The 16135-nt window shown below is 35.4% G+C and overlaps 1 protein-coding gene across 4 annotated transcripts in view; it reads left to right on the forward strand.

Annotated features, from left to right (window-relative positions):
* The window catches only part of TPP2 (tripeptidyl peptidase 2), a 122247-nt gene that overhangs the window by 44076 nt on the left and 62036 nt on the right, over window positions 1–16135 (forward strand). For all 4 annotated transcript variants that reach the window (XR_003685550.2, XM_036011434.1, XM_028526286.2 and 1 more), the window contains exons 10-16: window positions 19–118; window positions 3980–4128; window positions 7774–7889; window positions 8423–8591; window positions 9275–9432; window positions 9713–9789; window positions 12047–12153. Coding sequence is in view for 3 of the 4 variants with exons in the window: in XM_036011434.1 (XP_035867327.1) it covers window positions 19–118; window positions 3980–4128; window positions 7774–7889; window positions 8423–8591; window positions 9275–9432; window positions 9713–9789; window positions 12047–12153 (876 nt within the window). In the remaining variant the exon portion in view is untranslated. The remainder of the gene's footprint in view (window positions 1–18; window positions 119–3979; window positions 4129–7773; window positions 7890–8422; window positions 8592–9274; window positions 9433–9712; window positions 9790–12046; window positions 12154–16135) is intronic.

Consider the following 16135-nt stretch of genomic DNA (forward strand, 5'->3'; position numbering starts at 1 on the left):
ATGACATCTATCCCACAGGTGTTGGTGCTTATGTTTCACCTGATATGATGGTTGCTGAGTATTCTCTGAGAGAGAAATTACCTGCGAATCAATATACATGGTCTTCTAGAGGCCCCAGGTAGGTTGAGAGTAGGACATGTGGACTATTAAAAATATTTGGTCAAACTTAACATAGTGAGATAAGGCAGAGTTTTGGTACTTTTACCGATTTTTTCTGCTAGTTTTTACTTTTGTAGCATTTTTATTTTGATTAAGAATTTCATCCCAGGGAAACTGATCATTAAAGAAGTAAAATACTGTTATTTTATTATTTGATGTATATAACTATTCTGAGTGTAAATTCTTAGGCGTGTACTCCAATCCTTCATTTATGAGGATCTATATACAAACTAAGGACTAGATGATCTACAGAAGTGAAGGCCTGCTTTGTGATACTTTTCACATTTGAACTTAGGTAAAACAAGAGCCCTAAGTTTTTGTAATGTGTCACAGTTATAGGCCTGTAAACCCTGTGTTTATGTTTTTGGAGATATAACCTATTAAAACAATTTTAGGTACAATCCATAGTAGGCAAGTTCTATTTGATAAATGAAATTCATCTGTTTTGGTTCTCTGAAGCCCCTCTGTGAACTATACTTATCTGCTACAAGAAATTGATTATCTTTCTCAAGAGTTATACTAAGTCCTAATTTATATAATCCCTCATTATGATATCAGTGGATACCTTCTGGAAAATAAAGCCTATTATAATTCATTTCTTTACCTCTTTGGAGTTTTTTTAAGGAAAACGACTTTGAATTTATTTCAGCAAATACCTTACTGCCTGCAGAAGTCAAGGCATACATGAACAGGTTGTGATCTGAGTTCACAATTCCATTGTAGGACAATGGGATTATATAGGTAGAAGCAATAATTTTCCTTTGAGTAGAACCCCTCAAGGAGAAGATGGTATTGGAGTTGGCCTTGAAGGATGGATAGGATTTTCAGAGAAGGAAATTTTGTATGGCAAGAATAGCATGAACCCAAAGATGAGCAGGTTTTAGTAGAAATGTTTGGGGAAAAAACTACTAGTTGGATTTATCTAAGGTATAAAACATATTAAAGGGAATATTGGAAGATAACATCAGTTGGGATTGTATCAAATGTGGTAATTCTAAATTTAATTCTCTGAGTTACAGATATCTTCCTAGCCTTGTCTAGGTAAGTTTTTTTAAAAAAACAAACTTATTTCAGTAGTTTATTATAACTGTCAATAAAAGTAATGGATCTCCATGTGGTCCATAGACTACTCTCATCAGCTCAACTAACTGGCCTAAAACTCCACCTCACTGAATAACAGTGGGTAGGAATAAGACTAAGTCAAAGTTGGCAAAGGTTTGTGTCTTTTGTATTTAGTTAATAAATGTATTAATTATTAAACTTGTCCTTTTCTAAAATTGATTTTAAAATGTTGTTTAATCTTACAGTCAGTGTAAAAACAAAGTAGTAGAGAATATTTAAAGCAGCCTTTGATAGTCTTATTTGCACATAGTAGAATAGTTAAATAATTATTTTAAGAAAATGAGTTCATGAATTTTGAGGGAAGCTTGAGTTGAACAGATAATGGTTCACAAACCAGTTTTTCTAAGAATTGAGAGAATTGGTTTCATGTTTACTATTGCAAATACATGGTTTTAATTATTAGATAGGTCACGAAATATAAAACATTGACTAATGATGACTAATTGTGTGTATTATATAGTACTATTTTTAAAGTCCTCTTTATCAGGAAATACTATCAAAATATTGACTTCATGTCATATTATTTGCAAGTATAGCATTTATCTTAAAGGCAGATTACCAAATGTCTACATAAATGTGTTTTAAATTTTTGTTACATATTGTATTTTTGAAGAAAAATATCAATTGCTTTTTTATTCAAAGGTAACTTTTATATAAAGTTTACGTAAGGTTTTTTTTAATCCTCACCTGAGGATATGTTTATTGATTTTAGAGAGAGAGAGGAAGGAGCAGAAGAAGCGGGGAGAGAGAGAGAAATGACCATGTGAGAGAGAAACATCGAACATTTATATCCCAGACCAGGGATCAAACCCATAGATAACCTCTTGGTATATAGGACAATGCTCCAACCAACTGAGCCACCTGACCAGGGCATATAAGGATTTTGGGGGTTTTTTAAAAGATTTTATTTATTTATTTTTAGAGAAAAGGGAAGAGAGGGAGAGAAACATCAATGTGTGGTTGCCTCTCACATGGCCCCCACTGGGGACATGGCTTGCAACCCAGGCGTATGCCCTGACTGGGAACAAACTGGTGACCCTTTAGTTTTCAGCCTGTGCTCAATCCACTGAGCTACACCAGCCAGAGCACATATAAGGTTTTAATAAGGAATGTGTGAGGTTTATATTAGGAAAACTTTATTTTTATTATATTTTGTTTATACTATTACAGGTGTCCCCACATTTTCTCCCTTTGCCCACTACTACCTAGCCCCATCCCACTCAGGCAATCCATACACTATTATCTGTGTTTCTGTGTCATTGCATGTATATATGTTCTTTGGCTGATCCCATCACCTTCTTCAAGGAAAATTTTATTTAAATAAAATTTTTAATTTACATTTTATAGAAACCATTTTTAGAACACTAATTAAATGCTTTATGATTAGCCACTGTAAAAAACTAGTTGAAAATTAATACAGAGCAATAGGAAGTAAGTTTGTAGAATTCATGGCTCTTCCCAGTTATTTTTTCTGATAATAAGTTACTGAGTGCTCATTGTGAACATTAGTAGACAGTATAGACAGTACAAAGAAAAAAGTAAAAATTACTGTAAATCTCATTATCTGTAATAATACTTGGGTGATGTTTTGATGAACAACCTTTTAGTCATTATGTGCATAAATGGGAGATCAGACTATTCAGGCCCTTCTGTCACTTGATAATACTGTATGGAATGTATGACATTCCTTACAGGTCAACAGGTATTTACCTCATCATATTTGTTTTAAGGTATTCACTAAAAGGAATGCCACTAACCCAGTTCAGAAGGAAGATATAATTTGCATTGCTTTCAGCTCTCTGTGTCAAATTATGAAACCAAATTGTGCTAGTATTCCTACCCAAGAATAAAAATAATTTAGTCAGTTGGAGGAAGAATGGTAGAAAGGAGAGGCCAAAGTCCTCTGTGGGGAATTTATGGCCACTCTTGCAGGTGAGAGGAAGTATAGTGTCCCTTTATGTTATTCTTTACTTAGGGCAGAAGACAGAGCTTGTGTTTGGTGACATTGCAGTAATCAACTTTATAGACTTTAACTGATTAAACCTTGCTTAGCCAAAACCCTAAGCAAAGCAGCACTGTTGACAAGCTGTCCAGTATGGCAGCCTCTAGTCCCATGAGGTTAGTATGAATTGAAATGCACTGTAAGTGCAAACTAAACACCAGATTTTTAGGACTTAGTACAAAAAAAGAATATATTAACTCATGTTTTTCTATCAATTACACATTGAAATTATGTTTTGGGTGTGGTGGGTTAAATCAAAGATGTTATTAAAGTTAACTTCACCAAATTCTTGTTACCTTGTTTTTTAATGAGGTTTTTAGAGAATACAGAATGATGTGTCTCTCCATTTCTATTGGACAGTGCTGTATTAAACTTCAGAGAAAGGCAAAGCTTATACTTATTATGGACAAAAGTACATTCCTTAAGGAGTCTGAGCAGTGACATTTATTTATTTTTCCTCTATGAATATACCTGGTAACCTTTTATACCTAAGCCCAATATACACAGATTTTTTTTTTCATTTACAAGGGAAAAAAGTTCTGCTTAATGGGGAAATAATTGTGCTGGGTATTTCCCCCAATGATTCGAATGACTGCAAATAGTCCATGGTATTGTGTTTGACGAGTGGCCTTGTTGTGAATGCCCATGTTTATCCAGTTTTAACCGTTGTGAGCAAACTAATGGCTTTTTGTTCAGTGCTGATGGGGCCCTTGGAGTGAGTATCAGTGCACCAGGAGGAGCCATTGCATCTGTTCCTAACTGGACATTGAGAGGAACTCAGCTGATGAATGGGACCTCAATGTCTTCTCCCAATGCATGTGGAGGTATTGCCTTGATACTTTCAGGTAAGAATGTTTCGTAGTGCTGCACATGGTGCTCGTTCTAAATTTCCAATAAAATGATGGTGAATTGTTGTCTATTCCACATATATTTCAATTTGAATTTAATTACTTTTCTTAATTAGATAGAAGTAGCATTGTAAACGGATTTTAAATGTTATTTTATCACTTACCTTAGTCCTGGTTCTGCAAATCTACAATTTATTTATAAGGTTAGGTAAGTGGGTATTAAGTATCTAGACAGTTTTTTGTTTATAGCATAAAAAAAGATAGTAGCCTTAAAAAATAATTAAATAAGTTTATCTTACCTTACTGCAGACAGATGTTTTCATTTTCTGAAGTTCTTGCAGTGAGAAAATGTGGTAAAGTTGTAAAGTTAAGTTTAAGGTGGAGAATAATTTATGTGATAATAATGATTTCGATGTATATTCATTCAACAAATATATTTATTTATTGGCTGTTATGTCAAGCATTATTTTAGCTCTGGGGCTAAATTAGTCAACAGAATATGAAAAATACCTATCTGTGTAGAGTTTATATTACAATAGGAGAACCAAAAAAACCTGGAGTTATCTCTGGGGGATGGGCCCATGTAGCACAGGCTTCTTTCCCATGTGAGTGTTCTGGGAACCCATCTCTATCAGTGTACCAGCTGGCGTGTTGTGAAAAGCTATATTCGGCTTCAGTGATTTTTTTTTTAGATTCTTTCAACATGTTTGCCCATTTCATGATGGGTGGTTTACAAGTGCACATGCCCACACCATGCTGAGTATTCAGCAGTTTCTGACCAAAACTGTCATGACCCATATGTCCCACCTTCCCTATTCACCCATTCTTACCTCAAGTGACTTTTTGTTTGTTTCCCCGGATGAAAAAAGTATTCAGAGGGAAACATTTTGTCAGTGTAGAAGAGGTGAAACAAAAAAATGGCAGAAACACTAAAAGGCATCTAAATCAATGAGTTTAAAAATTGTTTTGAGCAGTGGAAAAAACATCTCGATAGGTGTATTGAATCAAATGGAGAGTACCTTGAAGATGATTGATGTAAGAATAAATACACAATTTTTAAATAAGTAAATTCCAGGTTTTTTGGATTTCCCCCCCTGAATAGTTTGGGGAGACAGACCATGAACAAAATGAGAACTAGTTTATATTATATGTAGTAAGATATGGAGCAAAATGAAGTAGAAAGGGAAATATGAATTTCTAGGGTGAAATATTGAATGGAGCAAAATGAAGTAGAAAGGGAAATATGAATTTCTAGGGTGGTGTGCGGGGGGCTTACAGTATTAACTAGGGTGGCATTGACATTGATTAGGACTCAAAGTTAGGGTAGCCGACTATTGCAACAGTTGACAGTTCCACCTTAGAAGTGTCCCTGAATCTAATCTAATTTCCTGAACTCTCTACCCTCGTTTCTACTCCTATTCATCCTTACCAGATATTTCTTTTTTCCTTTTCCATCTTTCTCTTTATTTAAACAGAATATTTCACTGCTTTCATTTTTAGATAACAAAATAGAAACAAAACAAAAAGGGAGCAAAGCAGATGCTAAATTAATCTCCTTGTAGGTTTGAGTAATAGCCACTGATAAATATACAAACTAATTGAAAAAATCCTTTTGTCTGATTAGAGGTGCATTTCAAATACTGTTTAATATATATTTATCAAAACTGTTGACATATTACAGTTGTTAGTCAATTATGTGCAATTGTTCACTGAACTAAAAATTAAGAATTTTTAGTGTCCCAGGTTCGATTCCCAGCCAGGGTACATTCCTGGGTTGCAGGCCATAACCCCCAGCAACCGCACATTGATGTTTCTCTCCCTCCCTCTCTCTCTCTCTCTCTCTCTCTCTACCTCTACCTCTACCTCTATCTCCCTCCTTTCCCTCTCTAAAAATAAATAAATAAAATATTAAAAAAAAATTAAGAATTTTTAAATTTTAACATTTTGAAATCATTTGAAAAAATATTTACAAATAGTAAATATAAATCCTATACACACTTATTTCAGCATTCCCAAATATTAATCTCATATATAACCACAAATGTAATAGAAAAATAAATAAGAAATTAACATTGATTCAATGCTAATCAATAGCTCTTATTCAGGTAGCCTCCAGCTGTTTTACTTATGTCCTTTTCCTCGTCCAGAACCCAGTTCTTGATGACGTGTTGCATTCTGTTATCATGTGCCCCTAGTCACTTTTCATATAAGAGCATTCCTCAGTCTTGTCTTGTGTTTCATAATCTTGAAACTGTTGAAACTTATTTTGTAAAGTGTCTCTCAGTTTGGGTTTATATGATATTTCTTCATAATTAAATTTAGGTTATGTATTTTGGGCAAAAATACAACAGAATTCCCTATTGTGTGCTACTCAGAGCATCATATGAGGAAGCGCATAATGTCAACATGTCTAATTACCAACGATTTATTTCAAAATGTGAATGTGCAAATATTTTATTTTTTGAAAGTATTTATGCTTATAATGGAAAGAAATAAAAAATTGAAACATGTGGCAGGGAATATGTAGTTTCTCAGAATTCTTTTAAAATGTTTTGAGAATTATATAGACAGGTATACTGAGATACTGGATTATAAAGAGATACAGAAATTGGAAGGAATATGTATGGCCAAGAGATTTATGTTTTTAAGTATCTACCAAATATTTCAAGGTTGTTCATGCCTTCTGTCTTTGGTCATACTACTTTCTCTGCCTACAATTCCTTCTGCTATTTTTTGGCCTTGCAAACTCCTGTGCATTTTAAAGACCCAACTCATGTGTTTGTTCATCTGCTAGAGCTTCTCCTTATTTGCTCTTATAGCAGCATGATATTTCTAGGTTTGTTTTGCTCATTCTTAAATATTGTGTTTACATGTTTGTTGAGCTCTGGAGAAGGCAGGAATGCTATATTACTTGTCTTTGATCTTTAACAACAGGTTTTAATGCAGGGTTCACAGATTGGTGGCCTCCATATCCTTCCCACAGAACTGTCATTCCCAGCCTAGGTACTCCCTAGCATTACTGGGGAAGCTTTTAATCCATATCAATGCATGGGATCTAGACTCAAAGATGTGAAGTTAATTAGTCTATGGTGATGCCTCAGCATCTTTTTAGCTTATTTAAGCTCCCTTGGTGTTTATATAACAAGCAACCAGGTTGAAAAAATACTGGGTGGGCACAAGTAGGTTTACAATCCATATGGAAAATAATACAATAATTAATAAATAGTGATAACAACAATAAACTCTGTGTTTCACGTACTCACAACTGTAAACCTACTTTTGCCCTGCCTTGTATTGTTTGACCAGCAGTGTCTTAAACCAAATGTCATCCCAATGCCTTTAGGTATCTGTCTGCTTCCTTACATTTACAGTATTTCTGCATAGCCTGCATTAGTGCCATTGCATAATAATGGGCACACAGTGATTTTTCTTAAATAAGTCTTTGTGTGATGCCAGTGGGTTTTGTCAGACTATTAAGTTAAATTTTGTTTTGTTTTGCTTTGTTTTGGATTTAAAAATGAGTGTTGAAGCACAGGACATTAAAGCCAGGGGATGTACATATTATCTATACTGGTGAAGGGGAAAAGGTTTCAAGTAGTGAGCTCCCTAATATTTTTTCTTGTTTCTGTTTTTAAATTTTAGGTCTGAAGGCTAATAATGTTAACTACACAGTTCATTCAGTCAGAAGAGCTCTAGAGAACACTGCAGTGAAAGCTGACAATATAGAAGTGTTTGCTCAAGGACATGGTATTATTCAGGTATTGTTTGTATGAAAAATGTGTTTAAAATCATTAAGATAATCTCTTAGCTATTTGGGATAATATTTCCTGTTATAATGATGATTGACTCTATCTAATTCTAGATTATAATTATATCATCAGAGTGGTCTCTGAACTGTAAGCAAAGAAGATGTGAAAACACATTTTTTAGTTAAGACAAATTTGTTGTAGTAAAGTAGAGAAATATAACATATGTAGGACATAGAGGGTAGAAATCAAAGCAGAGTTAAAGAGCAAAAACTGTTAAATCATAACGGCGTATGGTCAAGTTCCTAACTTTGGTTACTTGGGAATAATAGTGTGAATCAAGAGAGTGGAGGGGGAAGGTGAATTTAGTAGTTAGACTAGTAATTTGCAAAAAAAAAAATGAAATTTTCTTCTGAATTTTAGAGGGCTGAATGCAGAAACTTTTTGCTTGTACTTCACCATAAGTGGAATCAAATTGGTAACTTGCAACAAAATATTTTCTTGACCTAACCATTTACATCTTACTCTTTGTGTTCTTTTATTAGGTTGATAAAGCCTATGACTACCTCGTTCAGAATACGTCATTTGCTAATAAATTAGGTTTCACTGTTACCGTTGGAAATAACCGTGGCATCTACCTCCGAGATCCTGTTCAGGTGGCCGCACCGTCAGACCATGGTGTTGGCATTGAACCTGTATTTCCAGAAAATACTGGTAAGTAATAAATGGATGATAAGCTGAAGTGCTCACATTTATGGTTTGAATAAATAGTATCATAATATAAAAATGCTGTTTGGGCTAATGTTCTAAATAGATAACATGAATTGACAATATTATTATTTAAAATCTTGTAGATTTGAGGGAAAATAGGATGGCATGTAGGGATTCTAATACTATGGCAATTCAGTTAGCATTCTAACTACCAAGGAAAATAGAATGGGCCTTCAGTGACCTACATTTTTATTAAATTGTGGATGATAAGATATCAGCCTCCTTTTCTTTCCCACTTTTACTACTGTAAGACAGAGTTTCCACTTGGAGAGTGGGAAGTGGAAGCAGCCAAGAGAACCTCAGCTTAATGAGATATAAACAAAAGAGTCATCAGCACCATATATTTCCCAGTCGTCATGTTGGTGAGATGCTGTTATCCACACGCAGTAATGAAAAATAGCCACAAAAACTCCTTATGTTAGGGTTATAGTAGTGTTGGGTGAAGGTGGGAATGGATCACAAGTGTACTAAAGCATAAGGAAGATTCTGTGTTTTTTATTTAAGCTGTGTTTTGGAAGCTCACCCCTAATGCCTTTTATAAATTTACTAATATTCTTGAGAGAAGCTAGAGTTTTCTTAAATGAAAGAAAGGACTAATCTTTAATTTTTGGTCTCTTTAATGCCAGAAAACTCTGAAAAAATATCCCTTCAGCTTCATTTAGCGTTAACTTCAAACTCATCTTGGGTTCAGTGTCCTAGCCATTTGGAACTCATGAATCAGTGCAGACACATAAACATACGTGTGGATCCCAGGGGTTTAAGAGAAGGATTACATTATACAGAGGTATTTGTGTATCTTCACTTTTTTTACTTTCTTTACCTTTAAAAAGCTTAAAAGTACTTTGTGTGGCAGTCCTTTCCTCCTTGTCAAGGATTTTGTTTAGGTTGTTTGCCATTAATTACGTGACCTGGACATCAGGGAATTGATGTCAGCTTGTGCTTAGGGCCTTTAAATTTTAATACTAGATTAATTTATTCTGTGACCTGATTACAGTTTTCTTTCTTTTTTCTCTGTTAAAAGTTTGTTTATGGATACTGAAACTTAACATCATTCTCTTTTTAAGGTATGTGGCTATGATATAGCATCCCCTAATGCCGGTCCTCTGTTCAGAGTTCCAATAACCGCAATTATAGCAGCAAAGTAAGTAACAAGTTACCAACAGCTTACTGTTACTTGTGCAGTAACAGTTGACCCTTGAACAATACAGGTTTGAACTGCATGTATCCACTTATAGGTGGATGTTTTCAATAAATGCCTGTACCATATCTAATCTGTAGTTGGGAGTCTGCAGATGCAGAGGGCTGACGAGTCTGCACTGAACTGTACCCTTTTTATACAGAGGGCTTAAACATCTGCAGATTTTAGTATCCATGGGTTGTCCTGGAACCAATCTTCCATAGATACCAAGGGACAGCTAAGTTTTGGGGGAGTCAAAAGTTGCACATGGATTTTCAACTGCTTTTAGTGTTAGTGTCCCTAACCCCCACATTGTTCAAGGGTCAACTTTGATTTTTAATAGCTATTTATGGAAATAATGTAAATTTCTACAGGATTAACAGGCAAGAACCAGGTAACCAGGCTTTAGTTCTGCTTCTTGCTCAACGTTCAAGGTGGCACAATCACATTATTCTTTGTTCACTGTGAGAATAAGTGATGGCATCAGTTCTCTGCCCTGAATTGAGGGCAGGCCCTGCACTGAAACTGCTTTCCCCTAAGGTGCTGATGCCCTTCTAATTGCCCAATTCAGAGGCAGTTTAGCCTTCATTTTGCCCAGTCCTTCTGCAATATTTGATACATGACTTCATCCTCTTCTGCTTCCACTCCATTTTAACCCCCTTGTCTCTGGGATCACTGTTTTTTCCTGGTTCTTCCACTTTTCCAGTCACCTGCTGTTTCCAGACTCTTCACTTTCCATCTTTTCTTCCACCTGGAACCGAGCAACTCTGATCATATTGCTTCCTGCCTAAATACATCAGTGGCACATTCAAGGATTAAATGATGCTCCTTAAAATAGCAAACAATGACCCTTTACAAACTAGTGTTTTCTGCCATTTGTACAGCAAATTACACATTTCCCTGAGGTTACAGATGCTGCCTGGGTGCATTTGCACAGTTGGTTTCTTTGCTTCAGTTTCCTGTCTCTTAACTTAATGACCAGGCGTGTTCCTGGTCATACCCAGGTGAAGTGAGTCCCTTCTTGCTGCTTCCTAGTGCTTGTTACATGTATGTGGTATAGACTTCAGTGAGTATATTGTCATTTATTTAATTTACCCACTGAAGACATGGGCTGCATTTTACATATTTCTATATGGAACCCATTATACAGTATTTACAAAACAAAACAAATTATTTAGTAGGTGTAGGACAAGATTGAGATTACTTGAGCATTGGAAACAACAAAGTTCTGAGTTAACAATTTCTGTAGAGTTAGTTACACTGGTAAATATTAAGTAGCCAATAGGTCTTAACCCATAAGAAACATATGATGAAACTGCGGAGATAAAAAGTGACATGTGCATGAAAAATTATAGGACAGTTAAATTAATTCGTAGCCTTAGTGTTTCCTAGTTCAGTACAAGCTTAGAGACGGTAATGTATATGATTCAGGAATCAGCTGAGACATTATCTCCTTCCAGAAGTTTTCCCTGGTCTCTTTGCATGAAGTAAATCTCTTTTCTACCTAAAGCATATTACATTAAATGTTTTAGGTGGTTTTTCTGTCCCCTTTAGATTGTCTATGGCAAAGGAAAATATTTTATTCATTGTTGTATTTGTAACTCCTAATAATAGTGCCTCTGTATAACATAGTAGACTCTGATTATATTTTTGTCACACTGACTAGAATTTGTCTTTAGCATGTACTTGAGGTTTTTATAGTGGGTAATTATACACTGACCTTTATGTTTCATTGACTTCTTACAAAAATGCTCTGAAAGTAGTTTCTTTACTGTGTCTTTATGGTATATAAGTATTTCAAAACTACAAAAAAGGATTTATTTAATACCAGTCTCAGAGCTACAATCGGTATCAATTACAGGAAACATTTCCTTTGATTTTAATATTTAGAACTCACTATGGCCCAGATTCTCTTTAATTGGAAAATACTGAATGTTGCACAATTCCTTTAATTTAAAAAAGTGAGCTCTCTTATTTTGTGTGTGCATATACATGTGCCTGTGTGTGTTTTACAGATTGTAAAGTAGACAAGTAAAAACTAGAAGAATCATCTATATTGGCCTCGCTAGAGCTTATTTCTGCTAACATGTAGCAAAAATGAGATTGTATTAAGCATACTGTTTTGTAACCAGCTTAAAAATTTAGATTCCCAGTGGGCTTATAATTAATATATAACCTTTTTATGAGAGTATCACATTTAATCATTAATTTGTATTTTCAGAGTAAATGAATCATCACATTATGATCTAGCCTTTACAGATGTACATTTTAAACCTGGTCAAATTCGAAGGCATTTTATTGAGGTTCCTGAGGGTGCAACATGGGCTGGTAAGTAAAATTAAAGTCTCTATTGACCCCTTATTTTTATGTACATCCTATCTCTTTTATTATGACTACATAGAGTTCATATATTTTTAATGCACATTTTTTATAACAACACTATATCTGGCACTCTAGAATTGCTATTAGGTTTAAAACTTTTCCAAAATATTATATTTGCTTATTTTTAGAGAGAGGACAAGGGAAAAAGAGAGGGAGAGAAACAGCAATGTGTAGTTGCCTCTCACATGCTCCATACTGGGGGCTTGGCCTGCAACAAAGGCATGTGCACTGACTGGGAATCAAACAGGCAACCCTTTGATTTGAAAGTTCACACTCAGCCCACTGAGCTACACCAGCCAGGGCTAGGTTTAAAGCGTTTTAAAGATCTAGTACTATTTTGCATTGGCTTATACATCCAATCATCTAGGCCATCTTAAGATGTTTTAATATTCAAGATTTTAACTCAGTTTAGAATAATGTCTTATCTGTTAATGATTAGTTATGTTGTTGAACAACTCTGGGCTGCCATGCATGTACATAGAGCCCCTTTCAGTTATCTAACATTAGACTGATAAAATGTACATTAATCATTTTAAAGAATAAAAATCTATAGTTAAGATTGAATCTGAAATCTTTTTAATGGTAAATGTCAGTGATTATAATGCCCTAATTAACATTTGCTTAAGTTGGTGTTGAAAATAGTTTTTTGTTTTTGTTTTTAATAAAAATTCATCATATGATCTAGAATGGAAGTAGATCAGAGCATTTAACAGTCTTTGATTAGAAATCTACTGGGGGTGGGGGTGGTAGAGGAAATGTTGGTCAAAGAGGTCAAACTTTGAGTTATGAGTAAGTTTGAGGGATTTAATATCTAGCATGGTGACTATAGTCTACAGTACTGTATTGTATACTTGACATTTACTAAGAGCATAGATTTTAAATGTTTTCACTACCAGAATTGGTAACTGTGCGGTGATGTATGTGTTAACTGACCTGATTGTGATGAACATTTCACAATACATACATTTATCAAATCATCATGTTGTATACCTTAAAACTTACACAGTGTTATCGGTCATTTTTATCTCAGTCAGGCTGGGATGGGGGGATAAAAAGGAAGGAAGTGTGGAAAGGAGTGATGGAGGAAAGTACTACAGTTGATTCCTATTTCAAATAATTAGAAATATTGTTACAACACCAAATTTTGTATTCTTATCAATTGATTAGCTTCACAGAGCTCTGTGCCAACTTGACCTTGTAAACCAGAAAATTAAGCTTTGCTTAGCTCTCTGTGTGAGTGGATATTCAGTAGATAAGCTGATCTTGCTTCACGGTGATTTGGGCTTACCTCCACTTCTGCCTCAGAATGAAGCTAAGCATATGTAGTCCTGACATACCTTCTAGAAGCAAACAGGACACAAATAAACCTAGAGGCAGAGACTAGGAAAGGTTATCAATAAAGTTGAAGAAATAGATACTAATGGACTGTAAGCATGATGATAAATACAGGTTTCTGAAATTAAAATCCTGTTTATCAGGAGTTGCTTGGCTTTTGACTAAAACATGAAAAAAGGTTGAGCTTAGCAGTGGAGGGAGGGATTTTGAAAGGTACCTGATTAGAATAGTGTGTCTAACTATAGAAAAGCTTGCTGTCTCATGGTGTTTGCAGCATAGCTTATTTTATTTATTTTTGTGTGTGTGGCAGTATTTTTTTTATTGCTGGTCAACTGCAATTGTCTCCATTTTCCCGCCACTACTTTCCCCCGCCCCACTCACCCCCATCTCCCACCCTCAATCCTTCTCTCTTTGACTTTATCCTTGGGTCATTTATACATGTTCCCTGATGACCCTTTCCCATCTTTACCCCATTATTCCCCTCCCCTGCCCCTCTGGTTACTGTCAGTTTGTTCTTTATTTCAGTGTTTCAGGTTATATTTTGCTTACTTGTTTGTTTTGTTGATTAGGTTCCACTTATAGGTGAGAACATATGGTGTTTGTCTTTCACTGCCAGGCTTATATCACTTTTAGCATAATGCTCTCCAGATCCATCCAGCTCTTGCAAAGGGCAGGAGCTCCTTCTTTCTTTCTGCTGTATAGTATTCCATTGTGTAAATGTACCACAGCATTTTGATCCACTCATTTACTGATGGGCGCTTGCAGAACTTGGCTATTGTAAATTGTGCTGCTATGAACATTGGGGTGCATCGGTTCTTTTGAATTGGTGTTTCAGAGCTCTTAGGGTATAATCCCAGCAGTCGGATTGCCGATCAAAAGGCAATTCCATTTTCAGTTTTCTGAGGAAATTCCATACCGTTTTCCACAGTGGCTGCACCAATCTGCATTCCCACCAACAGTGCACTAGGGTTCCCTTTTCTCCACAACCTCTCCAACATTTGTTGTTCGTTGACTTGTTTATGATGGCCATTCTGACCAGTGTGGAGTAGTATCCGATTATGGTTTTAATTTGCATCTCTCTGATGGCTAATGATGCTGAACACCTTTTCATATGTCTCTGGGCCCTCTGTATGTCCTCCTTGGAGAAATATCTATTCAGTTCCTTTGCCTGTTTTTTAATTGGGTTGTTTTTCTTCCTGGAGTGGAGTTGTATGAGTTCTTCATATATTTTGGAGATCAAACCTTTGTCTGAGGTATCATTGGCAAATATGTTTTCCCATACAGTTTGTTCCCTTTTCATTTTGCTGAAATTTTCTTTAGCCATGCAGAAGCTTTTTATTTTGATGAGATCCCATTTGTTTCTTCTTTCCTTTATGTCCCTTGCTCTAGGGGAGATATCAGTGAAAATATTGCCACATGGAATACCTGAGATTTCCCTGCCTATGTTCTCCTCTAGGATCTTTATGGTATCACGGCTTATATTTCAGTCTTTTATCCAGCTTGAATTTATTTCTGTGTATGGTTTAAGTTATCAAACTTCATTTTTTTGCATGTAGCTGTCCATATCTCCCAACACCATTTGTTGAAGAGGCTGTTTTTACTCCATTTTATGCATCTACCCCTTTGTCAAATATTAATTGACCATAGAGACTTGGGTTTATTTCTGGGCTCTCTGTTCTGTTCCATTGACTATGTGTGTATTCTTTTTTTTTTTTTAAGATTTTATTTATTTATTTTTAGAGAGGGAAGGGAGGAAGATAGAGAGAGAGAGAGAGAGAGAAACATCAATGTGCGGTTGCTGGGGGTTATGGCCTGCAACCCAGGAATGTACCCTGGCTGGGAATCGAACCTGGGACACTTTGGTTCCCAGTCCGCGCTCAATCCACTGAGCTGTGCCAGCCAGGGGATGTGTGTATTCTTATGCCAGTACCAGATTGTGTAGATTACTATGGACTTGTAATATTGTTTGATGTCAGGTATTGTGATCTCTTCTACTTTGTTGTTCTTTCTCAAAATTGCTGAGGCTATTCAGTGTCATTTATGGTTGCATATAAATTTTTGAAAAGTTTGTTCTACATAAATATGTCATTAGTATTTTAATAGGGATTGTGTTGAATCTGTAAATTGCTTTGGGTAGTATGGACATTTTGATGATGTTGATTCTTCAAATCCATGAATATGGTGTATGCTTCCATTTGTTTTTTTCTTCCTTAATTTCTTTCTTCAGTTTTGTTCAGTTCTGAGTACAGGTCTTTTACCTCCTTCATTAGGTTTATTCTCAGGTACTTTATTTAACTTGTTGCGGTAGCAAATAGGGTTTTTTCCTTATATCTGTTTCTGATATTTCATTGGCATATGAAAATGACTTCGATTTCTGAACATTGACTTTGTATCCCACTGCTTTGCCGGATTCACTTGTTAGGTTGAGTAGTTTTTATGTGGTACCTGTAAGGTTTTCTGTGTACACTATCATATCATCTGCAAACAGTGGCAGTTTTACTTATTCTTTCCAATTTGGATTCCTTTTATTTCTTCTTGTCTAATGGCTATTGCTAGAACTTCCAATAATTTGTTGAACAAAAACGGTGAAAGT

This window comes from Phyllostomus discolor, chromosome 11, assembly GCF_004126475.2.
Source record: "Phyllostomus discolor isolate MPI-MPIP mPhyDis1 chromosome 11, mPhyDis1.pri.v3, whole genome shotgun sequence".
Taxonomy (NCBI): domain Eukaryota; kingdom Metazoa; phylum Chordata; class Mammalia; order Chiroptera; family Phyllostomidae; genus Phyllostomus; species Phyllostomus discolor.